Source organism: Penicillium arizonense (assembly GCF_001773325.1).
Source record: "Penicillium arizonense strain CBS 141311 chromosome Unknown PENARI_contig019, whole genome shotgun sequence".
NCBI lineage: Eukaryota > Fungi > Ascomycota > Eurotiomycetes > Eurotiales > Aspergillaceae > Penicillium > Penicillium arizonense.
This window is the reverse complement of record NW_019173296.1, coordinates 548,663-573,545: the sequence shown is the minus strand read 5'-3', so window position 1 is coordinate 573,545 and position 24,883 is coordinate 548,663. Positions and strand designations below refer to the sequence as shown.

The 24,883-nt window shown below is 51.2% G+C and overlaps 10 protein-coding genes across 10 annotated transcripts; 4 read left to right on the top strand and 6 right to left on the bottom strand.

The window, feature by feature from the left end:
* Window positions 1–507: 507 nt before the first annotated feature.
* On the top strand, window positions 508–3,321 carry PENARI_c019G11136 (Het-C domain-containing protein; the record flags this gene model as incomplete). The annotated part of the gene is made up of 4 exons (XM_022634890.1): window positions 508–842; window positions 896–1,068; window positions 1,128–2,997; window positions 3,054–3,321. The coding sequence occupies 4 exons, from the start codon at window positions 508–510 to the stop codon at window positions 3,319–3,321; spliced, it is 2,646 nt and encodes an 881-aa protein (XP_022485330.1).
* A 70-nt stretch (window positions 3,322–3,391) lies between these two features.
* PENARI_c019G06022 (FAD-binding oxidoreductase) lies at window positions 3,392–5,379 on the bottom strand (the record flags this gene model as incomplete). The annotated part of the gene is made up of 4 exons (XM_022634796.1): window positions 3,392–3,484; window positions 3,563–3,738; window positions 3,797–5,071; window positions 5,127–5,379. The coding sequence occupies 4 exons, from the start codon at window positions 5,377–5,379 to the stop codon at window positions 3,392–3,394; spliced, it is 1,797 nt and encodes a 598-aa protein (XP_022485303.1).
* A 659-nt stretch (window positions 5,380–6,038) lies between these two features.
* Window positions 6,039–7,204, top strand: PENARI_c019G04392 (NAD(P)-dependent alcohol dehydrogenase; the record flags this gene model as incomplete). The annotated part of the gene is made up of 3 exons (XM_022634766.1): window positions 6,039–6,053; window positions 6,103–6,225; window positions 6,278–7,204. The coding sequence occupies 3 exons, from the start codon at window positions 6,039–6,041 to the stop codon at window positions 7,202–7,204; spliced, it is 1,065 nt and encodes a 354-aa protein (XP_022485238.1).
* A 271-nt stretch (window positions 7,205–7,475) lies between these two features.
* Window positions 7,476–8,640, bottom strand: PENARI_c019G09834 (putative Ras family GTPase (Rab4b); the record flags this gene model as incomplete). The annotated part of the gene is made up of 4 exons (XM_022634864.1): window positions 7,476–8,329; window positions 8,382–8,416; window positions 8,473–8,537; window positions 8,584–8,640. 4 exons carry the CDS (start codon window positions 8,638–8,640, stop codon window positions 7,476–7,478), a joined length of 1,011 nt encoding a protein of 336 aa, XP_022485339.1.
* Window positions 8,641–9,269: 629 nt separating this feature from the next.
* Window positions 9,270–10,133, top strand: PENARI_c019G10132 (uncharacterized protein; the record flags this gene model as incomplete). The annotated part of the gene is made up of 1 exon (XM_022634869.1): window positions 9,270–10,133. One exon carries the CDS (start codon window positions 9,270–9,272, stop codon window positions 10,131–10,133), a length of 864 nt encoding a protein of 287 aa, XP_022485440.1.
* A 653-nt stretch (window positions 10,134–10,786) lies between these two features.
* On the top strand, window positions 10,787–11,179 carry PENARI_c019G12533 (putative extracellular serine-rich protein; the record flags this gene model as incomplete). The annotated part of the gene is made up of 1 exon (XM_022634911.1): window positions 10,787–11,179. One exon carries the CDS (start codon window positions 10,787–10,789, stop codon window positions 11,177–11,179), a length of 393 nt encoding a protein of 130 aa, XP_022485346.1.
* Window positions 11,180–11,890: 711 nt separating this feature from the next.
* Window positions 11,891–13,555, bottom strand: PENARI_c019G05108 (putative mRNA processing protein (Mss51); the record flags this gene model as incomplete). Its single annotated transcript, XM_022634780.1, has 3 exons — window positions 11,891–11,921; window positions 11,980–12,637; window positions 12,703–13,555. 3 exons carry the CDS (start codon window positions 13,553–13,555, stop codon window positions 11,891–11,893), a joined length of 1,542 nt encoding a protein of 513 aa, XP_022485350.1.
* A 435-nt stretch (window positions 13,556–13,990) lies between these two features.
* Window positions 13,991–18,031, bottom strand: PENARI_c019G10267 (OSBP family protein; the record flags this gene model as incomplete). Its single annotated transcript, XM_022634872.1, has 5 exons — window positions 13,991–14,761; window positions 14,816–15,169; window positions 15,226–16,589; window positions 16,658–17,850; window positions 18,012–18,031. 5 exons carry the CDS (start codon window positions 18,029–18,031, stop codon window positions 13,991–13,993), a joined length of 3,702 nt encoding a protein of 1,233 aa, XP_022485265.1.
* A 269-nt stretch (window positions 18,032–18,300) lies between these two features.
* Window positions 18,301–19,447, bottom strand: PENARI_c019G06468 (ATP synthase complex assembly protein ATP12; the record flags this gene model as incomplete). Its single annotated transcript, XM_022634801.1, has 2 exons — window positions 18,301–19,097; window positions 19,162–19,447. The coding sequence occupies 2 exons, from the start codon at window positions 19,445–19,447 to the stop codon at window positions 18,301–18,303; spliced, it is 1,083 nt and encodes a 360-aa protein (XP_022485233.1).
* Window positions 19,448–20,012: 565 nt separating this feature from the next.
* PENARI_c019G12439 (glycosyltransferase family 2 protein) lies at window positions 20,013–21,563 on the bottom strand (the record flags this gene model as incomplete). The annotated part of the gene is made up of 4 exons (XM_022634909.1): window positions 20,013–20,126; window positions 20,246–20,537; window positions 20,610–21,479; window positions 21,526–21,563. 4 exons carry the CDS (start codon window positions 21,561–21,563, stop codon window positions 20,013–20,015), a joined length of 1,314 nt encoding a protein of 437 aa, XP_022485446.1.
* Window positions 21,564–24,883: the final 3,320 nt, after the last annotated feature.

Here is a 24,883-nt window from a genome sequence, read left to right as displayed (position 1 = left end):
ACCGCATGCGGACTTCGTACTTTGTCCATACTCCGTACTCTGTCCACCACTCTCTATAAGTCCTCTCTCCTTCGTAAATCTTACTATCTTCTTTATAATACTCTCTAGAGAGGTATTCTGTTTGTTTATTGTTTTATTGTTTGCTATCCCTCGGTCTATTGACACCATTTCTTTATTCCAACTATCTTCTTCACTGCCCACAATCCCATAAATCCGCGTCCCCTTTAGAACGGGAAAGAAGCAAGACTATTGGGCCGATTGCAACATCGCCTCTTTCATGCATGTCCTTGTCACAGACATGAGCGATGCAGTCGCCAAGACGCTAAGAAAGCCCCGGGGACTAGTGGGAGACACGGGCTGCAGCCAAGAAGCCGTATCGAATGATCACCCCACCATGTTTGACACACTCCGTACAGGTGGGGTTGAAATTTGACATCTTCCCCTTTCTTCTCTTCCATTTCCCTTGGTATTATCAAACTGTCGAGGCTCCCTTGTTCGTTCTCAATCATGGGTCTGTTGTCACTGCAGAACCTGGGGTTGTCCCTGTTGATCTTGGTCGCCTTCTCCAGCCAAGCTTATGCCTTTGGCGCTGGCAACATCGCGTCTCTTTCCCGTCTCGAGGGCCAGAATTGGCGTCATGGAGACATCGAGGATACGCTTCTAACCCTCTTCCTGGCTCGAGTTGCCGGTGGTAAGAAATTTGGCAAGCTTGATGTGAAACGGGTGTACTTCGGCAACTGGCTGCGTGATTACAGCCAGGCAGTCGATGTGGGCACTGTCAAGTATGTCAGTGCTGAGGCAATCCGCATCCTTATCTGGGTGCTGGGGTTTATGAGCTTTGGGTAAGCACTTATATGAGGCATTAACTGCCACATTTACTGAACTGTCTTGCTAGCTACGGAACTGCGGAGTTTGAGGTTACCACCGAGCGACTAGGATGTTATCAACCCACAGAACACATCGATAACCCTTTGGGGTACGCTGAGGGAGAAGATGCGCGTTCCTACGATCGACGCCTGCGCGGTCCTGTTGACGAAAATCGAGAGCTTTCAATTGACCCTCGAACCGGTATGGAAGTCGATCACGCTGCTATTATGAAAATCGAACTAACTTAACACCCGGGACAGGCTTGAAGCATTATATCGCGACAGAGGACATGGGGATTGACACTTCAGCTGCTCTGATTCGCCGCGTGCTCGGTCGCTCAATGCAGCTTGGCCGTCGCTATGGTCGATCTGGGAACAAGGACGATCTCTACGAAGCTCTGCGACTGCTTGGCACTGGTCTTCATTGCCTGGAAGACTACGCCGCTCACTCAAACTACACAGAACTTAGTCTGATTGAACTGGGAGAGACGGACGTATTCCCTCATGTCGGACGTAACACTAAATTGGAAGTTGAAGGTGCCAGTGACTATGTCTATCCAATAGTAACTGGTACATTTGGTGGTGTCGACTTCTTTCATTCGGTTCTTGGGGAGCTGTCTGATAAAACAATGCAGTCCGAACTGCAGTCCCTGGAAGGTGTTATCACTGAATCTGAGAATCAGAGTCCCTCTGAAAGCTTCCTGCAAGATTTGCTGAGCAAAATTCCCGAAGGTCTCATTGGCAGCAGCAACGACCAGGCCGATCAGATGGATGATTTCAAATCCAAGGCAGATGATGCCAGACACGACAGCCAGAACATCAGTCCTCGGGAACCTGAAGAGTGGGCACTTTACTTGAGCAATGTCCACAAACAGATTTACCCGGTCCTTGAATGGCATGACCAAATTTTGAAACAGATCAATGAGGCCATCGAAAAAATACCAGTGTTGCCAGATCTGATCGAGCAAATCCAGGATCAAATCACCGTTTTTGTCTTTTCTATTTTGGCCCCCTACGTTCTGCCCATCATCCAGCAGGTCAAGTCGGAGCTGGAGACTGGTTCTTCTGAAGTCATCCAGAGCAGCCGAGAGCAGCAACACATCGTGTTTAACGACGACGACTGCTCAAACCCGACTCACTCGATGCTCTCCAAGGACCACTTCTCGAACATCCTGAATGAGCCAGCTGGTCGCATTGCATCAGCTGTTGTCGAGTGGTCGGTTCCTCAGCTCATGCAATGCTGGGATGACGAAGACGCTGATATTGACCGAACTCTTGACCGAATCATCTCCGGTGTTTTCCATCATCCCGCTCTACGTGAGTACGGAAACGATGGAGCTCGTGACATTCGCCAGACCATGTTTTCGACGGTTGAGAAGTGGTGGAGTGAGAAAGGGGACGAGGAACGTGATGTTCTCCGTGACCAGCTGAGCCGTGATGGTGTCTACGAAGGTAGAAACCACAAAGATGGCGTACAAGATTGCGGCCACGGGTGTGGCAAGCCGCTAGCCCTTCATCGAGGCCAAGGCCAAAGCTCTGGTGGAGGCCAGCAGTCCGGTAGCTCTGGTCTTGAGGGCTTGGCCTCTCAGGCCATTGGAGGAGGAGCTCTAGGTGGTTTAGTTGGTGGACTTGTGGGAGGCATGAGCTCAATGATCCTCAATGGTGATGACTCCAAGCCGGGGCGGGAGAGACCTGGGTCTCCAAAGTATGACAGCAGAAATGACTATGAGCGTCCATCTCACCATGAAAGCCACGAGCAATATGGAGAGAACTCGTACGGTCAAGCGCCGCCTTCTGGCCCCGGTGGTTATGGGTATCCCAGTGACACAGGCTACGGAAAGCCTCCAGTTCACCACGAAGAGTTCCGTCCTCGTCCCGGTGGATATGAATATCAAAGTGATACGGTCTATGGAGAACCCCCGATGCGTCGCGAAGACTTCGGCGGTTACGCACCTCCACCGGCTGACTACCGCCGCGAGGAGCACTACCAATATCAGTCGGAAAGCCATGGCTACTACCAAGAGGAAAGAAAAGAGACGGTCAAGCAAACCTCGCAATACGGGTATGGGGAAGGCCAAACTCCTGCTTTTGGGGGTATGGAACGCCCAGCCTACGGTGAAGGATTTGCAAAGTAAGTTTGTTTGAATTATCTGGTTAAATTGTCCCATATTGATCAAATGTGTACAGAGAGACCTCTTCCGGCTATGGTAGACCACAGCCTGGCTATAACGAGTTTGAGAATCCTGGCTATAGACAGGAAGAAGGTTCTGGCCAGCGGTTCGATGGCGGCGGCGATGAGTATCGCATCGAGCGCCATTATGAGCATGAAGAGCGCCCCCAATACGGTTCGGGCTCTCGGAGTGGTAGTGATGATGAAAACCGTTCTCGTCGGCACCATCACCACCACCACCACCACCACCATCATGAACGGTCTGGTTCAGATTCTTCAGATTAGGGGTTACGACATTGCTACCCTGGTGTAGTTTGGGCTACTGAAATCGCAACGGATGGACTGATGAAGACATCTACCATTCCTTAACTTCTCCGGCTACCGGCTGCTCGGTGCGAACAACCTTGTCGCAGTTGAGCAGGCGAAGCGGGTCAAGAGCCAATTTCAGCTATAATGAGAACATGGATGTTAGCGGTCATGGTTGATAGGAGTAGTAGACAAAGCTATAGGAACGGAGTAGACTTACTCGGCGCATGGCATCCACTGTAGATTCGCCCAATTCGTGTTCGAGGTAGTCTCGCTTGACGAGACCGACGCCATGTTCACCAGTGACGGTACCTTCCATCTCCACGGCACGCTTCACCATCCGGTGAACAACACCCTCGGCTGTCTTCTTTTCGCTATTATTGAACAAAATGATGGCTAGGGGGTTGTTAGATCAAACCGTACCACCAACGTATATCATTCTGGGGAGCCTTACCGTGAAAATTGCCATCTCCGACGTGACCACAGATTCCAGCCAACAGGCCACTCTTGGTCATGTCCTCCTTGGTAGCCTCAATGATATCGGGTAACCTGCTCATTGGAACTGCGACATCTGTCGTCCAGACGTGGTCATCGGGGGTTCTCTTCATTGCCATGACACTCCACAAGGCCTCCTTGCGGGCGCTCCAAAGTTCTTGCATCTCTTCCTCACCACGGGCGAACTCAAAGGACTTGCCCGAGGCACTAGTTACAATCTTCTGCACCATACTGATCTGCTCCTTGACCGCCGCTGGGGTTCCGGTGAACTTGAAGAAGAGAGTTGGAGACTCCTTCCACTGGCGGCTGGTCGTCTTGCTGGCATTGATGCACTTCATCTGGATATCATCCAAAATCTCAACACCGGCCACGGGAATACCCGCCTCCACCACATTTGTCACACACTCAGCAGCGTTCTGAATGGAGCCAAAGCTTGCGACTGCCACACTCTGGCTCTTGGGCTTGACTGTCAGCTTCAGTGTCGCCTCTGTGACCAAGCCAAGAGTGCCTTCACTTCCAATGAAGAGCTTAGTCAGGTCATAACCAGCACTGGACTTGCGGGGTCGCTGCCGAGTCTTAATGACGGTTCCATCAGCAAGGACGACAGTCAGCGAAAGTACCCATTCGCGCATAGTGCCGTATCTGTATGCATTAGTTCCCGAGCAGCCGGTTCCCACCATGCCTCCAATCATGGCACCTGGACCAGGGTCTGGGGGAAAGAACAGTCCATCCTTGGCGATTTCCTCGTTCAACTCCTCCCATCCGACCGCAGGCTGCACCACGACATCTAAATCACGCTTGTGTAGCTGCAAGATGCGGTCCATGCGACGGAAGTCAATGCAGACTCCACCTCTCGTGGACGCATAGTGGCCCTCCAAGCTTGTGCCACCGGAATAAGGGGTTACGGGGATCACGCGCTGGTGGCAGATCTTCATGATCTTCGAGACCTCCTCGGTACTGGACGGGTAGAGAATCAAGAAGGGTTTCTCACCCTCCTTGGGCGAGTAAGACGACCAATCCGACCCGGAATGTGAGGCCAAATCACCATCTGCAGTCGAGACATTCTCCTTTCCCAGAATGTCCACGAAATCGGCCCAGGCGGCTTGAAGATTGGATTTCGAGATGTTGTGTTTCGGCGCCTCAATCTCGGATAGAGAGGTGGTAGACGAGATAGGGAGGGCAGCGGGCTTGATGGATCCTAGGTAATAAGCACCGGTCGAAAAAAAGATCAAAGCTATAACACCGTTAGCAAAAAACCCGAGGCAAGAAAATGTCAGTTCTTCGCATACCAAAGACCAGCGCTGCCGAGCGGCCAGCTGGGGATTGAGTCTGCTGATACTGGGCGAAGCGTTCTTGCTCTGCACGTTCGCGCTTAAGACGCTGCTGTGTGCTTTCGTACAATTGACTCTTGAACGATTGGTTTTCCTTGGCCCGCTTAGCCGATGCTCCGAACTGGCGCTGTTGCAGGAAGCGAGCGGGAGCAGGTCGGACCCGGAGACTGCGCATCGCCCCCTGCAAGGCGAGAGCATTATATCGGACCATGATGTTGGTGAGGTTGATGTGAAGGAGCGGACCTTTGCAGGTGAAGTTGGAGATGTCTCCGGACCGAGTCCCGAGTCTTGGCGGGCCAGTACTCCCGTAGATGTAAGCAGATTCCGGTACCTACTGGGTACCTACGTGTACCTATAATAGCATTAAGTAATTATTTGAGATCATGTTATTGCGAGTATTGTGTTATATATTCAACATGGGATACGGGATATGGATCTAAGAGTACAGCGAATAGACATATACAATACCTGATAATTTATTATAATATTACTGAGACAGACACAAAAGAGGTGAAAATGACCACGGGGTAGTTAACTTAACTAACTTAACTTGGAATAACAAGTCACCCTGAGGTCATATGTATTGCCTCTTTCGGACATCATTGGGAAAGGTATCCCCGCGAGACCCTCACCGGTTAATTCTAGCGGCTAAAAGAGATATCCTGTATCCACCTCTTCTGGGGGAGCTGTCGGTTTAATTCGATTCGATTTAATTCTCCCGGTCCTTGAGACTATATATATTATATTCTGGGTCACCTGGACATTCCTTTTTATACCACCTTTCTTTCTCTCTCGACTTCCCCCCACATTGCTTCCCCCGGAATTCACACCTTACTCTCCCCCTCCACCCCCAACCGACATACATTCACAATGGCCACAGCCCAGGTAGGAGTTAGTTCTATTCAATGTTTGGAACCAGCCTAACAAAGGGTAGAATCTCTCCTTCGTCCTCGAGGGCATTCACAAGGTCAAGTTCGAAGACCGACCGATCCCGGAATTGAAGGACCCCCACGATGTGATGATCAATGTAAAGTACACTGGTATCTGTGGCAGTGACGTATGTCTTCTACGAATCACAACATGACAGCAGACTGACATCCGGGAAACAGGTACACTACTGGGAGCACGGAGCGATCGGTTCGTTTGTCGTCAAAGATCCGATGGTCCTCGGACACGAGTCGGCAGGTATCATCAGCAAGGTCGGATCGGCAGTCAAGGCCTTGAAGGTAGGTGACCGGGTCGCCATGGAACCCGGTATCTCGTGCCGCCGGTGCGAGCCCTGCAAGGCCGGAAAGTACAACCTGTGCGAGAACATGGCCTTTGCTGCTACCCCGCCATATGACGGAACCCTCGCCAAGTACTATGTTCTCCCCGAGGACTTCTGCTACAAGCTTCCTGAGCAGATGTCTCTCCAGGAGGGTGCCCTCGTGGAACCCCTCAGTGTCGCGGTCCACATTGTGCGCCAAGCTGGTGTCAGCCCGGGCCAGTCGGTCGTCGTGTTCGGAGCTGGCCCCGTGGGCCTGCTGTGCTGCGCCGTGGCGACTGCCTTTGGTGCCTCCAAGGTGGTTGCCGTGGATATCCAGCAGTCCCGTCTGGACTTTGCGCAACAGTACGGCGTGACGTCGACCTTTACGCCCAGCAAGGTCCCGGCCACGGAGAACGCAGAGCGTCTGCGGCAGGAGAACGACCTGGGAGCTGGTGCCGACGTGGCAATTGATGCCTCTGGAGCTGAGCCCTCTGTTCACACCGGCATCCACGTCCTGCGCAACGGTGGTACGTACGTGCAGGGTGGCATGGGCCGCAGCGAGATCCAATTCCCCATCATGGCGGCCTGCTCCAAGGAGCTCAACATCAAGGGTAGCTTCCGCTATGGCAGCGGAGACTACAAGCTTGCAGTCGGCCTGGTCTCGAGCGGCAAGGTGGACGTCAAGAAGCTAATTACCGGCACGGTCAAGTTCGAGCAGGCCGAGCAAGCCTTTACGGAGGTCAAGGCTGGCAAGGGTATCAAGACCTTGATTGCTGGAATTGATGAGTAAGTGTCCGAATCTCGGGATTCATTGGGGCAAACGGGGAGTTGTGATTTAGCAGGATTTTGATGAGAGATGACCCAAAAGTTGTGAGCAATGAAATGACTCCTGAGAGTCAAGAAATGATTAAGTACTCTGAACTCGTGAATTTCGAGCTCTTGAATAATGTGACATCCGTAGAAAGGATCACGAACGAATGTCAATAGGGGTATCGTGCAGCTGGTAAAAGAAAGACCAAGTGTCAAAACATCGCCTAAAATCAGAAAAATGCAGTTGGAGATCAACAACACCCTTGGTTCCTGCGGCTACCAGAGCCACCCAAGCGGAATACATCCTCCCACTCTCTCATTCCACCCTTCCAGCCATTCCCAGTGCCAGCTCTGCTTTTTCGCCTGGGAGCCCTGCGCTGCAGAGGCATGGAATTCTCATCCAATGTGGCTCGACTTCTGATACTCGAGGCATCACTGCCATGACCGTATAGACCGCCATCACCGTACTGGATGCCACTCTGCGGGTCATCAGGGTCAATCTCCCCGAGCTCGATCTTGGTCAAGATGATGCGCGCTAGCCGGTTGAAAACCTCCTCAACGCCATCCCCAGTCAAGGCGGATATCTCAACCGCAACGGGGATATTTGACTTTGCGGCCCAGCGAGACGTCTCTTCCGAGCTCACCTCACGACCTTCAGACGCGAGAGTGGCTGTCAGTCTGGTCCCTGGGCCCAAATGACTCGAGCGAATGGAGCCATTCGCATCCCACGGCAGAGACGACATTCTGCTTGATGTACTGGACGGCGTCGGGGGAGGGCGTGTATTATCCTCCAACTCCGATTGGGCATCAGATGCGAGGTCGGCCTTATTTCCAGCTAGGATGACCGACAAGTTCGGGGAGGCGAGGGCGCGCGCGTCCATGAGGAAGGTCGGAAGGGAGGCGAAGGAGGTGTAGGAAGCGACATCGTAGATGAGAATAGCGCCCGCAGCGCCACGATAGTATGATCTGGAGACCGATCGAAAGCGTTCGGTGCCGGCGGTATCCCAGAGTTGAAGCTTGATTCGTATCCGTCGCGAACCCGTACCCAGTTTCACAATGCGGGACGCGAACTCGACGCCGATGGTTTGTGATGAGAGTACTCGCCCTGTCCACATGTTAGCCTATCACTCGGCCCAGGATCGGGGGGTTTGGCGTACACTCATCCTTCACGAATCGATGTAATACACAGGACCTGTAACAGAGGCGTCAATGACTCACATACCACAGCAGGATCCACGTGTTACTCACTTGCCAGCACCGCTTGGTCCCAGGAGGATGACCTTGGCGAGGTAATCGTACATACTCCCCAGCTCCTAGGCACCGTTAGATCAGCCTCATCGGCTCAGGAGGGGTTCATACCTGGTCTGGGGCTGAGGATACGGAGGATGCATTTGAAAGACCCCGTTGACGTGCCATGGCCGAGAGGCCTGAAATGTGGATGGGGGAAGGTGAAGATCAAAGGAGAAAGCCGTCGGTGCCCGATACCGGTCGGGTCTACTACTCTTTCCACTTATTCTTTTTTTACTCTTAACACAATTAATTTATCTGACGTCTGATCCAACACCGGAAACGGGCGACTAAACAGTATATCGGACCGAGATATATATGGCACCTCATGCCCAACCCTTGGACTCATTCACCATATATGGCTTAGGCCCAAGGCTCAAGAGACACGGCAGTGCAAACTCAGATGGATTAACTTAATTAACTTAATAAAGATTCTGGAAAGTTGCCCCAAGTGGATTGTGGCAGTGTCTTCGTACTCCGTGGGAGTATACGTGGGAGTATATAAGATAGTCGCTCTCGTATTGACCCGCCCAGGGTTCGAGGCTGAGAGGCTGAGTCCCTTAGACTTTGACCCTTTCATCATTTTCCTGTGTGGAACTGAACAGCAAAGTCTTGATTTGCTCTTAACAGGGCGCACTTCGATCAGCATTTCGTCATCTCTCGCAACTTTTATATATGACGCTCTCTTCTTCCACAACTTCACCCCCCTATTTATATCTACACAACACAAACTCATAAACTCACAACTGTTTATCACCATGAAGCTGACGTGGGCAACATCCCTTCTCCTGCTCTCGACCGGGGTCACCTCCTTGACAATCCCTTCAACTGATCTCCTTGAGCGCCTGGACTCGGTAGATACCACCCAAGATATCTCCGAGTTTGTGGATCTCGAGAAACGACGCGGCGGAGGTGGCGGCCGTGGTGGAGGCTCTAGCGGAGGTAGCAGTGGTGGCCGTTCCGGCAGCTCATCTGGCAGCTCTTCGGGTAGTTCAAGTGGCAGCAGTGGTAGCAGTGGTAGCAGCGGTTCCAGTGGTTCTAGCGGTAGCTCCGGTAGTCGAAGTGGCTCGTCCAGCAACGTTGGCGGCACAACGTCCTCTGGTTCCGGCACTCGGGCTACCTACGGCGGAGGCAGCTACTATGCCGGCGGGGCCACAACTCCTTACCGATCTGGCTCACGCTCCGCTGGCGGCATTGCCCCCTACGTCCTCGGCGGTGCAGCCCTAGGCTTCTTCCCGGGCCTCTGGCTATACAGCGCCTACGCCTACCCCTACAGCAACAACTATCACTACATGAACCAGAACACTCACAAGAACGAGTCTCTGCCGGTCGTCTGTGTGTGCCAGGAGTACTCGGAGTGTGGATGCGACAACAACAACAATAGCACCTACTACGAGTCGCTCTTCAACGGCACCGTGCCCAAGAACTCCAGTGTCGTGCGTGTGGTGAAGGAGAACGGCACCGAGACCATCTATATCAACGGCACTCTGCCCAACGGCACCACCCAGGCCGATAGCAGTTTGAACACCTCGGCCGGTAGCCCTATGATGACGACCCTGCTGCATTCCAGCGGATATTGGGTGACTGTGGCTCTGGTTGTGACGGCTGTATGGTCCTTCTAAACCACTGAGAGGACTTGATTTTTGACCGGGCAATGTCCAACCTGGCTAATGAGGTTTGATATGCTATGAAAAGAGATGATTGGGAGGTCTGCTTTGCTTTTGATACCCCGACTTGGGCATTTGTCCTTGCTTTGCACCCTGTACAATAGAGTTATTGTTATGTCCCCGTCGGATCACCTTGCTGATTCGTTAATCTACTTGATGAAAATGAACTAGGCTTCATTACCGAAACTGGCAAAGAGGCCGGACAGGTGTGGAATGTAAACTGTCATGGGTAAATTGTAAACTTTGCTTCGAAGAGAACCAGAAGAGAATAGAGCAATGTTCACTGCATAGCATTCAACTATAGAAGATAAAGTGAAGATGCAGTGAAGATCAACATTCCAGTGGTCGCCCCGGGGCCGAGGGGAGATATGTAACATCTCCCTAGTGCGCAACGGGCTAAGCGCGACTCCCCTTAGATTAACTCATTTCCTCACTTCCTCACTTTCTCACTTTCTCACTTCTTCTTCATCCCAACTTCCTGTGTAAACAGTGTCACTCTTTTGTCCCAGACACGGGCTGTCTCCTTCTTTTCCAGCTCCATTCACTCCTTTTTCTCATTCCGTTGATCTAAATACCTTGTATCAACATCATAACATCACATACCCACAATGCACTTCGCCAAGGCTCTTGTTTTCCTCTCGGCCATTGCGCCTGTCGCTTTCGCAGCTGAAGCTGCCTCAGCTCCTGCTAGCACTAAGACTCTCACCCTGGTGCCCTCTGGATACACTCCTCCTCCGTCATCCACCCCGACTCCAACTTCGACCCCGACCATTTCGTCGACCTGGACCCCGATCATGTCCACTAGCACTCCCGTCTCCTCGAGCGCTGCCTCTCTCACCCGGATCCCTAGCTCCTCTACTCCCTTGGTCAAGGCCACTGGTGTAGTCTCCGGCTCCACCACCCCGGCCCCTTCCACTCCTGTCAGCGGCGCGACCTCGCTCCAGTTCTCTGGTGCCATGGCCGCCGGTGCCGCCGCCATCGCCGGTCTTCTTCTGGTTTAAATGTACAGCCAATGGCCAATTTGAATCGCGAATTTCCTGGCTCCCAGATCTTGATGATCTCGACATTTGTCGCTTCTAGTCAGCTTTAGCCTCGGTGGCTGGACTGCTAACCATTCGACAATGGTTCCACCTGACATTTCACATGTCTCTATTCTGGATCTTTTCTTCTCTATATATTTTTTTTCACCGACATACCACCTTTAACCTTTATTTCTACTTGGTTGCGGTACTTTGATGTGATTTCCGATTTTCTGACATTTATACCCTTCTTTACATTGTTGATTTTCGCTTCCTGATGTCATCCAAGCTTTTCACTTTTTAATACTTATTGTCGTCTTGGTTGACCTTGGATCCTTTTTTCTCTCTCTTGGCGTTGATGCTTGCATCTGTGCCCTTGAATTTTATAACCCTGTCAATTGACGAGCGTAAGATTTACGAGTTTTACTTTTGATTTGGCAATTCATTCTGTAGTGTGAATTTGCACAGTAATATCAACTCAGATCAATATCTTCGTGTAGATTACATTACATTCATGGATTGGATGCGGTGTTACAAAACTTCTACCCAGATGACTCCAAACATTGAATGTTCTCGGAGCTAACTTAATCGTGATGACTTCGAGATAACTTGGAGAGGATTGAAATTGATCTTATCTACTACAACAGTCCCAAATCGTGATCCTGAAAATATCGTACAGAAAGCTATAACGGCTTAGTCCTCCTGCTTGAAGGTAGCCTCGTATCTGCAGCAAATGTCAGCCAAAATCCAATACAAATACAACCCACAACGGCAACACATACCTCTTGCCTCGGAAGGCCCACAATCCCCAATTACCACACGAGACATCGTGAGGATCCTGGTCATTCAGATCCCAGCGCAGACTGCGGAAGATGTTCTCACCAGGCTCAAGTAGCACATCAAATTCACCCCGACACTTCTCACTAACCCAATTGATATCGCGCTCCATATCCCACTGCGTGTACCCAGTGCAGAGAATAGGGACTTTGGTCTCAAGAAGCTGAGGCAGAGTCTCCTCCCACTCATGCGAGCTAGCAGGGTGACCCAGACCAGGATGGAAGAGCATAAAGCAATCAAGGTAAGGATCGAAGGGACCAAAGTACTGTGCCTTGTTCATGGTGTGGAAGTAGTCGACGTAAGTGGTGATCTTCATCTGGCCACCCAGTCTGTCCTCGACGATTCCGCCGAAGGGATTCTCGGGAGTGCGCTCAGGCAGCGGGAACTCGCCGTCCCGGTTTGCCATGCTCTCGGGTCCAATGAAGATGAGATGCAGCAGAGCACGCGGGTACATGTACTGCAGCTGCAGCCACACGTCACGGGGCAAGGAGGATTCGGCGCGGGCACCCAGGATGAAGATTCGTACTGGAGGTGCCTTTAGGCGGAGACCTTTGATATCGGTACTTTCACCCGCCTTTGGGGGGTGCAGGGAGTAGCGGAGGGCTGGACGGTTGTGGTTAGTATTGCTACAATATCGAAACTTGGATAGCACCCAATGTCAAACTTACCACTGACACTCTTCAGTCCCTCGGGCGTAAGCCGTCCACCGGAACGAACGCCGTAGGGACTAAGCTCGTGCAAGACACTACCGATGGTCTGCGGGTAGGTGAGCATGCGAGTCACCTGGCGCATAGAGCGGTCATCGTTGATAGCCGGGAATTCGCGGGTGTAAAGGTAAGTATCCCAGTTAGTCATGTTGATAACGAAGTTATCATCCTGAGGACCGGGGTAATTGAATTCAGGGAAGAGGCGGCCGGAGCGCAGGTCGTGGTCATCCTCATTGATCTGGCGGAGGGTATCACAGATCTCGAGATGAGCTTCAAAGTCATCCATCCAGTGACCCTCGGAACAGTAGACTGGCACGCCACAGTCGGGGCACTCGAAATGCGAATGGGCCGGTGGGAGGTTTGATTCGCTGGTGTCCTTCCTCGCTTCTGGGTCGTGCGGCGAGACGGGGGCGCGGGTCTGCTGGTGGCTTGGGTGCGGGCAGAAGGCATTCTGCTTGATGAACTCGGCGCGTTTGCGGATGGCATCTGAGGGCGAGTTCGAGAAGGAGTGGAACAGATTATCCCGGGTCAAGGCGTTCACGGAGGACCTGCTTGCGACACCCCTCTGCGTGATAGTCGAAGGTGATGGCCTAGGAGCACAGCAGGTCTGCCCAGAAACGGGCTTGGTCTGCTCTGCTGGGTTGGTGCCTAGCGATCGGCCATTACGATGCGAACCGAAGCTTCGGATCAGAGATGGGGAGACTGCGCTTCTCCGCCGTGAAGTAGCGAGGCTCTGGAGGCGAGCCTGAGAGGATGTTGCCCGGGCTCCTTGACGAAGGACCTGGAGGCACTGGATACAAGTGTATCCTGCCATTGTGGTGTCAATTGAGTGTAGAGGGGAACGAGTGAGCCCACCCAGATTGCTCTGGGGATGTTTTTAGGTGACACGTGACTGATAACAATTGATAGACGATGGCTCACTCCAAAAACATTAACTTATTTAGATGAAAAGTTCTGATGAAATACGGTCCATTTGTAGGTAATCGAACAGCGAACTGTGTGTAATATTTAGTACTCGTTTCATGAGCCAAATATAAGCTCCTAGCGAGAGCAATGGCTGTAATCCTACAACCACCCAATCATACGATCAAGAGATAGAGAACTTGTACATTTTATTCATGGCAATTGAAACTCTTGTACAAAACAAAGGGACGAGGTGAATGGTCTTAGCAACCTCTTAGAGGATCCTGTTCGCAAATAAAATCCGAAGCAAAAATGTCCCAAGCATCCGTCATTGCTTGGTCGCCCTTCAGAAAATATCCTCGGATCTACTCCAATCCTGAGCATCCCTGGACTCCCAATACTTCCCATTGTGAGCCCAGAATTCTTCACCAGTGACAGGACACCGGTCACGGGTGAACCATTGCGGCGAGTAGATTTCACCCTTGGTCTCGCGATCCCTGCGCCTAGCTCGCTGCTTCTCCTCAACACGATGCTTCTCATCAGCAGCCAATGTATATTCACCGTCCTCCATGGCACGCTGATCAGGACGCAGTCTGGTATCCGTAGGAGGGAGCCAATCCTTCAAACCCTCAGGAAGAGCGTTGAGAGTGATGACGAATGGAGTTAAGTTGAAAGGCACGCCCGTGGGACGAGCATGAGCCTGCCAAACCAAGAAAGTCTTAGCAGACTCCGGATCCTGGCCGGAGACCGGAGCTTCAAAGCCTGGAGTGTGGCGAGCGTAGATCTTGTCGTTCCAGCGACCTCCGATACTCCACTTGGGGGAGCCCTCACTGTCGACAACCTTACCCGTGACCTGGTAGGCCGATGAAGCCTTCCAGCCGCGGGGTTTGAAGTCGAGATAGCAGACCTCGCCGGTGGTCCAGTTCTTGATCTCCATCAGACCGTAGTTGTCAACTGTAGGGTTGCCCGTGATGATACCGATGACAGATGAAGTCACCTTCTTCCAAGTGTAGAGTTCTTCTCCACCGGAGGAAGGTCGCAGCTTCAAGAACCATGTACCAAGCAGATTGATATCAAAGGATTTACCGTAGAACTTGGACTTGAGGGAGGATTCACCCTATACATGTGGTTAATAAGTTTCCGTGATACGTGTATATAAGAGCACACTTACCCAGTAGTCCCATTTGGGCGACTCAGCCCACGCAGCACCAATCGGTGGGTGGTGGCTAACCTGCTCCACGAAGAATCGATAACCCTTGTCCGGGCGAACATACTCAAAGGTTTCGCCAAGCAGAGGGTTGAAGGGCTTCGCCACACGACCAATGGTGGAGGCATACTCACTGGCGGCATACGAGGCAACATAGACCAGACGTTCCATGGAGTCGGTCCGATCCGCAGCAATATCGAGAAGGTCAGTGTACTCGAGATCCTCAGCCACACGCTGGAGCAGAGAGGTTGGTTCGTTGAAAGACACCGGAAGAGTCATCTTCGTCATGTCCTTTCCAATCATGGATTTCAAGATACCCTAGACAATGAATGGTAAGCTTGCTATGTAAAAAGGGGATAGCGCTCTATACTTACCCACAGAGAAATCTTTGGCCGGTCGTCGGCATCCATCTTGAGACGCTCTCTCACGGGTTCTTCATAACCCCTGAAGGAAGGTTTGATGACAGAAGACTTGACAGCCCGGAGCTTGGCGCTCTCATCTTTGGGCTCTTCCACCTTGTGGTCCTCGGTCTTGTTAAAATCCTCTACCTCAATCTCACCAGCTTCGATAGCATCGAAGAATTCTTCGCCATCCGACTCTGAATCGTAAAGACTGCTGAGCTTGGATGGCTTCCTACTGAGGGTGGGCTTGGTTTGTGGCTGCTCAGCAGTTCGTTCTTCTTCAGCCTTTTCTGGAACACCGGCCTCGATTTGGCTTGCTTCCAGACTCGGGCCTTCTGTTGGAACACGGGAAGGCCCACTGATGGAACGACTGCTGCCCGTTGCACTCTCCAAGGCCTCCTTCAGAGCTCGCTTGGTCCGCTTTCGCTTCTCTTCTGACTCACCCATTTTGGATTGGAGCTCCTCATGTTCGCGAGCTACACGAGCCATGCTCTCTTCCCACATCTGACGAATGGACTCCTCTCTGCTGAGACGAGATTGCCAGTATGAGTCTCGGTCCCGTGAGATTTTGAGAAGGTTCTGCACCAAGCCCTTGAGGCTGCTGACTGCAGCTTCATAGGCACCGAGAGCCTGCTCGAGGGCAGGATCCGCAATGGTCATTTCCGGGTTCTTCGCCTTTTCAGACTGCAAAGAAGCAGCCACATTTGCAAGAAGATCCAATTGCAGTTTCGCGGACTGTGCGGTGATATTAAGAGCATCCTTATCAGCGGCGGGCATTTCATTGTCGTGGCTTGAAGCGTAGTCAACAAATTCTTCGTCGTCGTCTCCTTCAGGTCCAGTCGTTACATGGCTGATGGATCTGTTCATGTCATTGGGGGCGCTCTGGTCGTAAGAGCCACCGTAGACGGAACTATCTTCGTCTCCACCCGGAATGTCGAGAGTGGTGCGAGAGGCATATGTGCTCAACCTCGTGCCACTGCTGCTAGCACCTCCCAGAGATGGTGGAGCTAGACCCTTGGTGCTGGGCTTGTGAGAGAGGCCAGATTCAGATGGTGCGTCTGCAACACGTCCTTCAGTCTGGTCAATTTTAGCTTGGCGAAGGAGATCTGCATTCTTCGACCGCTGTCGCTCTTCCTCTTTGGCCTCATCCTTGGCCCACTGGATGGCATTGTTGAGAGACCAGAACCAGCGTTTTGCCTCGACAACATGGTTCGCCTTGAGGTGATATTTGACTGATGATTTGCCGTGAATCTCAAAGCGCGTCTTGTCTTGTGCATCCATATTAAGTCTGGCAATCTTCATATTGATCGCACCGCGACAGGCAGATCCCGCGTCATCTGTTTTCAAGCAAATCAGTATGATTCGCATAAGAAAAAAAATCCAGCCAAGAGACCTGACAACTTACCTTGGTGCTTGTAATAACTCAAAACTCCATCTTCAAGAACAAACCAGCGTAACTTGTACCCAGTAGTATAATTGGTCCATTTTTTAAGATATCCTCTCATCTCGCGGGCGTCCTTGCCTGCCAATGGCGCATCGGCAATAGAGGCACGGCCGGCAAGTCCCTGGGCATTGCTATTTCCAAGAATAGCCTTCTCTTGGATACCGCGCTGAGCAATAACAGCAGCCGGGGATCTCTTCAAGAGCGCGCGAGTCTTATCGTCTTTAGTGACATCCTGTGGAAGCTTCCCCTTCTTATCACGGCGGAAAGGATCAGCGCCATGCGTCAGAAGAATCTCAATAAGCTGCGCATCCTTATTCCTAGCACCCTCGTGCAGTAGCGTACCACCAGACTGAGCAGTGGTTCGTTCGGTAACCAGCTCTTGGCTGTTCACATCCATAATACCCTCGACGCGAGGTTCCTCCAGTAGAGCTTCCAGATTCTTGTAATCAGCGTTCGCAATCAAGGACTGAATTTCCTGGTTCTTGCTATCGATAAAGAGAGACCGGGCAAGCTGAAGCTGCTGGAAGATTTCAGGGGTACGAGCCATATCCAGCGCCGTCTGACCCCGATAGTTGACAATGGAATCATTGATGAGCGGCCTATTCAGCAATTCGCGAACCAGAGGGCCCCGGCCCAGCTGGGCAGCAATGTGGAGTGGGGTGTTTCCCTCGCGGTCTCGCGAGTTGATATCCAAACCCTCCGCGGCGGACAGCACATATTCCACGACCTGTGGCTCGGCGCATTGCAAAGCCAGGTGGAGGACGGTGGTTCCGTTTAGACCACTCGCGCCCTGCGCGTCCTTAGTATCGTTGATAGCCTTGGAGATAGCAGTGGTATCCCCGCTGCGCAGGATCTCGAAGAGACGAAAGGTGCGAACCGACTGCTCGAGAGACATGCTGCCACTTTCCATCTGGGTCAAGGAAGGTAGACCTTCCACTGTGTCCATATCTTCGGTGGATTCTTGAATGGGCGGGGGAGGACTCGGGTCTTGGACTTGTTTGCGACGGCTGCTACTGCGGGTGTGTTTCAAGGAGGGGCCATTCGAGGAGGCAGAAGTAACCGAGTTGTTATCGTCGTCCATCTCCTTGTCTTCACCTTTGGATTTATCGCGGTGAAGGAGGGCAAGTGCTATGGCACTTCGAGAGCGCTTGTGCCTGAAGGAAGGTGGCATATTAGTATCACATGTAAAGGTATGATGCAACGGGGCAGGGGCTCGAGGATTCCCAGAGGCCCAGGTGAAGACATGAAAGCCACTGATGACATCGCTTCTGCCACAGTCACCATGGATTACCATGGATTAGGCATGGGAACTCACCCTTCGGGTCGGTCAGACATGTTGAACTATTCCCAGTACATCAGCGAGTATCTTGAAGGTAATGGGTTCGGGAGGAAATTCGGGGGGCGCTTTGGGCTTTGTTTTGGGGGGCAAATGACGCTGATCTCCGCCTTGGCAACATGAGGATGCCCTCAATCGCGATCGCGATCGCGAATTTATAATTAGGATCCGCCTAACATTGTCCCCAAAGGGAGTATATTCATTGTATATACACTTGCATAAAGCAAGGCCCACGGTCTAGATGTATCGTACAGTATAATCCTCATGCTTATCGAGTCTCTCCGCTGACCAACACAATAACACTGCCCAATTGTCGCTTCAGGTCCTCCCTTCCGACATCGTGGGTATCCTCAACTTCACCCCACATATCGGTCTGCCACTTTACCTCCAAGTTTGCTGCCTCAGCTGCCTCCTCAATGCCGAACTTGTTCGCGTCGTGGCGCTGAAGATGGCGGAAGTTCTCACTCCACTCCGTCAGCAGACGAACCGCAATGAGAAGACTCTTCGATGCAAGGATACCACGCTCAAGACCAGCCAGGTCATGGGCAGACAGCTCCGAAACCCAAGTGCAAATACTCTCCTTCGTAGCCTTAGGTTGGGAGAGAGGGAGGATGCTCTCAGAGTCGAGAATAGGAACAATTTCCAGACCGGGCCAGACCTTCGTTGACAAGAAGGCCATGATATCCTTAGCAACGCGCATTTGAATATCCCGTAGGCTCTCGGTAGGCCCATCACCCTCGCCTGATGTGCGCTCCAACCAGTGAGTTTCCCGCTCGGGCTCCCAGCAGAGCAGGGTATCGGTGTCTAGATAGCGCATGGCAGTTGTGATGATTTGGCTTCGGGTAGTATCCACGCCCTGGGCATCTTCGCGGGCGATATCGGTCGCACGGGCTGCGAGGGATGTCATGGGGATGAGATGGCTTTTAAGGGCCTGTTGGGCGGAGGTCATCACATCCCACTCGAGGGCAATGGCATGGGCGAGGTGAGGCTTTGTAGGAGGAATTGAGAGCACTTCTTTCGTGGGTGTTCTCACGGGTCGCTTGTCAAGCAGGACTTCGTATTCATCTGAACAGCAGAACGTGTGTTAGCGAGTAAGACTAGCAAGGACAACTGCTTCAGTTATCCATACCTGACTTTCCGTTCACATGGACGTCCTTCCAAAACCGCTTCTTGAGCGCGGCAGTAAGCTTGGGGGTCCGTTTTAATTCGACCTCGGGTGCAACTTGAGCATTTGACCCTGCGGGTTCCTTAAATTCTGGCGAGGCATCAGGAGCTTTAGGGGGAGGACCGTGAGCTGTGACTGGGTGTGCGACAGCCGATCTGAAGGGAGATGAATGTATGCGCCGACATAGCGTCACGGGGTGCCTAGCAACAGCCGATAGCTGCGATGGGAGCGCAGCGCGAGGAAGAATCATGATGTGTTGGGAGAGTCGAGCAATAAAGTAAAGTAGAGAAGAAGGTGGTTCCTGAATCAAAGTTGACGTTCGGAGTGAACTTTTCGAAGTCTTGGCCCGCCACACGCGCCACAGCTTCTACCTGTCTCGCATAATTTATGCGTCTGTATTCTTGTGATCATGTCGATCTCACCCTGTTTTCTTTCTACTCTGAACCTCTATGAGACGGTTCTAGATCTAGGTCTTCTGCAATATTGCATCAGAGCCAGGTACTATGACACAAGATCAGAACAAATTGCGTTTTTTTCCCCTATTAGAGATTACCAGTGAAGCAAAAACCAAGAGAAGACTCGAAAAGACCGCCCGTGCATCTAAGTAAAGATCAACGCTCAGGGGAATCAAAGATGGAAGAAAGAGTCATGCAAAACGACATCCGCCCATGCTTTTGTAATTTACAGAAAAGAAGAAAAAAAAAGTGCAAAGAAGAACATGGGGGAAAAGGACGTTTCAAGGCCTCTGTGCGACGAAAGGTTGCACATCTAGAAAATTTGTCGTCACGGCATTTCGTCATAAGCCAAATGGCTACTCATTTGATGAGATATTGCGGATAATAGGGCTGCTTAGTTCGATCAGCGTCCGTTCGCTTCTTCATACGCTCGGCGTCGTAATCATCAGCGCCGTCACGGCTACCCCAAGTAGTCTAGAAAGGGAATAGTCAGTATCAATGTGCAGAGGATGCAAGAAGGAGGATCAAAGCGTTGTGATGCCGAGATATTATAGGAAGAATACGAGAGGGGGCCGCGCTTGGACTGTACATACCACATTGAGTGTCATCACTGCATACATCTTGATTGCGCCGTGGAAATAGCCGAAGAGGATAGAAACTGGCAACAAGAAGACGTCGACGGGATAACGAAGATAGTGACCAAGTAGCTTGATCCATTTGCTAGTGAAAATCCACATATACAGAGCAGTCATGGAGCGATCATGGAACACCTCTCCCCACGATCCAGTGGCCTTGTGGCACAGCCAAACAAGTAACAAGTCTCCGATCAGGGCAGGCGGCGACAAGGTTGTCAAGTGAACAGCATAGGCGCTCCAAGGTTGACGACTATAAAGTGATTAGCATTGTTTCGACGATTTATTCTCGATAGACACCGAGGCCAATCGGAGTGCAACTTACTACCAGATGTGCTTCTCGTGAAACATGGACGTCAGATTGCTCCGCCAATTACTTCGAGACCAGCGGGCGCATTGCTTCAAAAAACGGGGATTGTCCTCCAGAGTAGTAAGTACCTCGGCCTCCGGGTGGTACTGCATATAAGTTTCCCATCCATGCGAGACCATCCAACGGGTGATAAAGTTATCATCGTCGGCGTTGAGTTGGTACTTCCCCCACCACCATTCCTCATTCGTAAAGGCATAAGTGAAGCCCTCATTCTGCAGGATTCGCGTCCGATACGCAACCGTCCGTCCCGACATGCAGGGAAGGCCACCGTCCACATGGGTTGTCGCGCCGCAGTCAAAGTTGCGTCGTTCCAGGTACAACGCGCCCAGGAAGCCCCAGACTCGCTGTGAGAGGCTCGGTTCAATGGCGCGGCGCAACCGCTGACAGGTCACCACACCACCGTACTTCTCATCCTTTTCAAAGGGCGCCAAGATCCAGGGGAGCAGGGTACGGGGCCAGCTCACATCGTCATCCGCAAGGAGAGTAATGGCCGTTCGGACTTCGGGGATAGCCCGGGTCATCTGACGCCGCTTATTAGGGTGCATGACCGTGAACAAGCGAATGCGTGACTTGGACGCCGGCATTGCGCTCAACATTCTTTCAGCCTTTTTGCGATTGGCCTCGATGGTCACCAGGAGCAATTCAAAGGGCTGATTGTCGAGAATTGTCCGTATTGTCTCCACCAATTCATCGCCACAGCCCTCCAAAGTTGGAATAATGACCGTCACATCTTGGGAGGTCAATTTGGGGTTCTCCGGTGGTGGAATTGGCTTAAAGGTCCAGAAGGAGAAGAGGTTCAGCACGAGGCGGGTGTATCGATAGACACTTGGTCCGTTAGCCTAGTTTCCAACCCATACAGGAAGATACTCACAATAGCGCGACAAAGGCTCGCAGAAACGGAAATGCCATGTTCCAAACTCGATACCAGAGGCAATTCGCTTCACCCAATATGCCAGGCAAAAACGAATGTCAGGGAGACAAAGCTTCCAGAGAAAAGGAAAGGGGAAAAGGAAAAATGAAGTACTTTGGGGAAAGCCGATTAAAAGTAGAAAAAGCACATGCGAACAATAAAACAACCAAATTAAAAATAAAACGGGAACCCCCAAAAGAGAAAAGACTAAAAAAGCTATGCCCCAGTCTCCGTTGTCGTTTTGAGTGTGCTGCAGGTGTAGTTTTGCCTCGTGCGTCAGAGACCCTGGATCTAGATGAAGGGTGGAGAGGATGGCCCATGCATGGTATGTTACAGTCAGATCATAAATTATGTTCTACACGGAGTATGTAAACGCTGTGGGGAAGTATATGTGATTGGGCTGTATTAGTATGTCGATCTATGTAAAGGCAACCACGTACTTGTGTGCTTCAGGAGAACAAATCCGAAGGATACACTGTAAATGTACAGTGTTTGATCTTTATCTTTGGGGATGCTATGATTTGTGGAACAATCCCGACGGTCTATACTCCATAACCACTTTCTGACAATACTTTTAGCGCCTTGTCGAAGATCAAAAGTACTACAACACGGCCGAATCGTCAAAGCTCCATAGATCGACCGCACGAGCTGTAGTATCGGGCATAGTTAAACGCTGGGCGTGCCCCCAAGATGGATTCTTTAATTTTAACGTGCATGCCAAATGGTCGGAAGTCACGACCTGTGCCAAATGCTTAGACTTGGGCTGAACTGGTAAAACGGTAATCCTAGTGGCGATCGCCAAATTGCCCGTGCGACCTAGTTCGTACACAAGCTCGAGTGGAGCCACTCGCCTAAAAACAGTACTTTTCAAGGCAAAGTGCGCAGGTGGCCTGATAACAACAAGAGTTAGCAAAGGCAAAGGTTAGCAAATGCCTTGGTGGCGTGAAGTGTAAAGGGCAAGTCTCGTGAGTACAAGGCCGTGCTCAACTTAGTAATATATCCAAGGCAACCTCCAGGGTTAGCAACCTGGCAACTTTGACATTTGATGATTGGCATCCACAAACGGTCGACTCCTTCCTCTCTAGTCAAGCACGGTCTTAGACAACCGCAGACTCGCGCCAGTATCGCTTTGGCGTCTAATGAGAGGCATACCTAAGGCCAGCCTTAGCGGAATGGAGCACGGAGGATCCCACCTGCTGCAAAAGGCCCGATGTGGATATGACCACAATGATCGTCGAAAACTCTGGCTACGCAATCGCTGTCTGTATTGAAACTCTCCGCTAAGGCCCCTCCAGCACAGGCCGCAGTTCCGCGGGCTTTTCCCAAACCCCGGTATGATTCCAAGCTGCAGAATTTCCTTCTTGGATCAACTCTGCATATAAGTTCCGGCCGAACCGGGGACCGATTGGAATAATTAGCCACGGTGTTAGGCCGATTCGCCAGGACGTGGAGTGAAACAAACGCGTATCTCGGCTGCACGGACATCCCCACCTCGGGAATGGCCGGACTTGGGTAGAATATAGTACAGTAAATAGTAATAGTAATATATAATACATGGATATAATATATTAGATATTAGATATTATATATTCTATGTATGTAGTATGTAACATGTAAGAATATAGTGCGAACTGTGAACTGTGCCGCGTATTAAAAGTATAATAATATAAACGGGAGTGAACGCCAAATACAGTACAGATGTCACGGGAAAAAGGGGCGATGACTTGCAGGACGATCAGACTTTCCCCTCTCTTGGCCCCAACTGCCTCTCTGGTGGCTAAAGTACACAACCGCATTGTCTGTTCTCGAGATTTTCTGTTCCAGTAGGCCCATTACCCCTCAGCCAAGTGTATAAACTGGAGACTCACGCATCCACAGCGGGCAGAGCTCGAGTCAGCATTATCCACTTTCAACTTGCGACTTTGATTCGAATATAGATCTTGTGGCAACGACTATGCAGGGGACCACTTAAGTACATGCACAGTACTACCTAAGCGAGTACTTTTCACTTGACCAAATAGGACGCCAAGAATAATTATAGGATCAGACAGGTTGGTTTATTCGAAGGTACAATCATCCGAGCCATTCTGGCCACTCGCATTCTGGCGGGTTTAGCTGCAGCTATGGCTGCGGTGGCTCCATCCTACTGCAACCATCGCTTTAGCCCCGGGATAATCACCGACTTTGGCTCCACTGGTAACTAAATTACTGTATTCACCCGGAGAACAAAGGACACTTATGTCCGGTACACTACACACACCACACCACTACACTACACTACACTTACTAACTTAAGACTTTTTTACACATTAACGTATGTTTAACCCGTCTCATTAATCATGTCAGCCGTACTAGTTCTCTCCTGAGTCATGTAGCGAACTTGGACCCGATGTTGCGGCTCTTGAGGTACGCGTACTATCTATCGCTTACGCTTATCTGTGCGCGCTCCGACCCCCATCCTCCATCCCGAGGCAAATGAATTAGTAAAATAGAAAACATATAATATAATATAATATAATATATAACTATAATCTATCTTACATTAATTTACTGTAGTAGCTCAGCCTCTAGACCCAAAATTCGTGATGGTTCTCCTGCACAATATATTGAGAAGGAGGGTATATAGCCCTAACAATACCATCCAAGTTCAAGCCCTCCGCGCAACACCTCGTATACATGCACCTCCTAATTGACTACAAAATATGCATAACGCCAAAGATCGCAATGCGCTCGGCAGGCATCTCATGACGTCAAGCCACAATTCCGGCTCGTTCATGCATCGATGCACGAAGTGACTGGGGCCTACGGAAAAGCGGCAGGAGATGCAGGCTTCTTCCCATTGCCCTAAGCGTAGCGATGGCCATAGTCGCAGCGGCATGCACCTCGTGCTTCCCCCCGGCACTAATGCGCGCGGTGACCAGGAATCCTGATGTGTTGGCCGAGAAAAGAAAAGAAAAAAAAATACCGTTCTAGAACCCATGCTCGTGCAGAACTCGTTTACGCCATATGCAGGTGCGTCTGGAGACTCGGCGTTGGCCGTTGAAATAGGCTGTGTGCAATGTCTTAAGCCCTAGGCTTCAATCAGGCAATCCATCTTGCTGTTCTGGGCTTTGGACGTCTGTCTTGTTTCTTTTAATAGAATCCTTGTGATACTCATTACGGATGGTTCTTGGGCTGTGTTTCTGATAGATTGATACTAAGCAAAAATAGCAATATCCCATATAAAATTCCAGTTTCAGCCCTACCGGATCGGATCGTAACCTCTTACTCCAGCTTGGCAAGATGAGCGATCTGGACTAAACCTGCATCTAGCAACTGT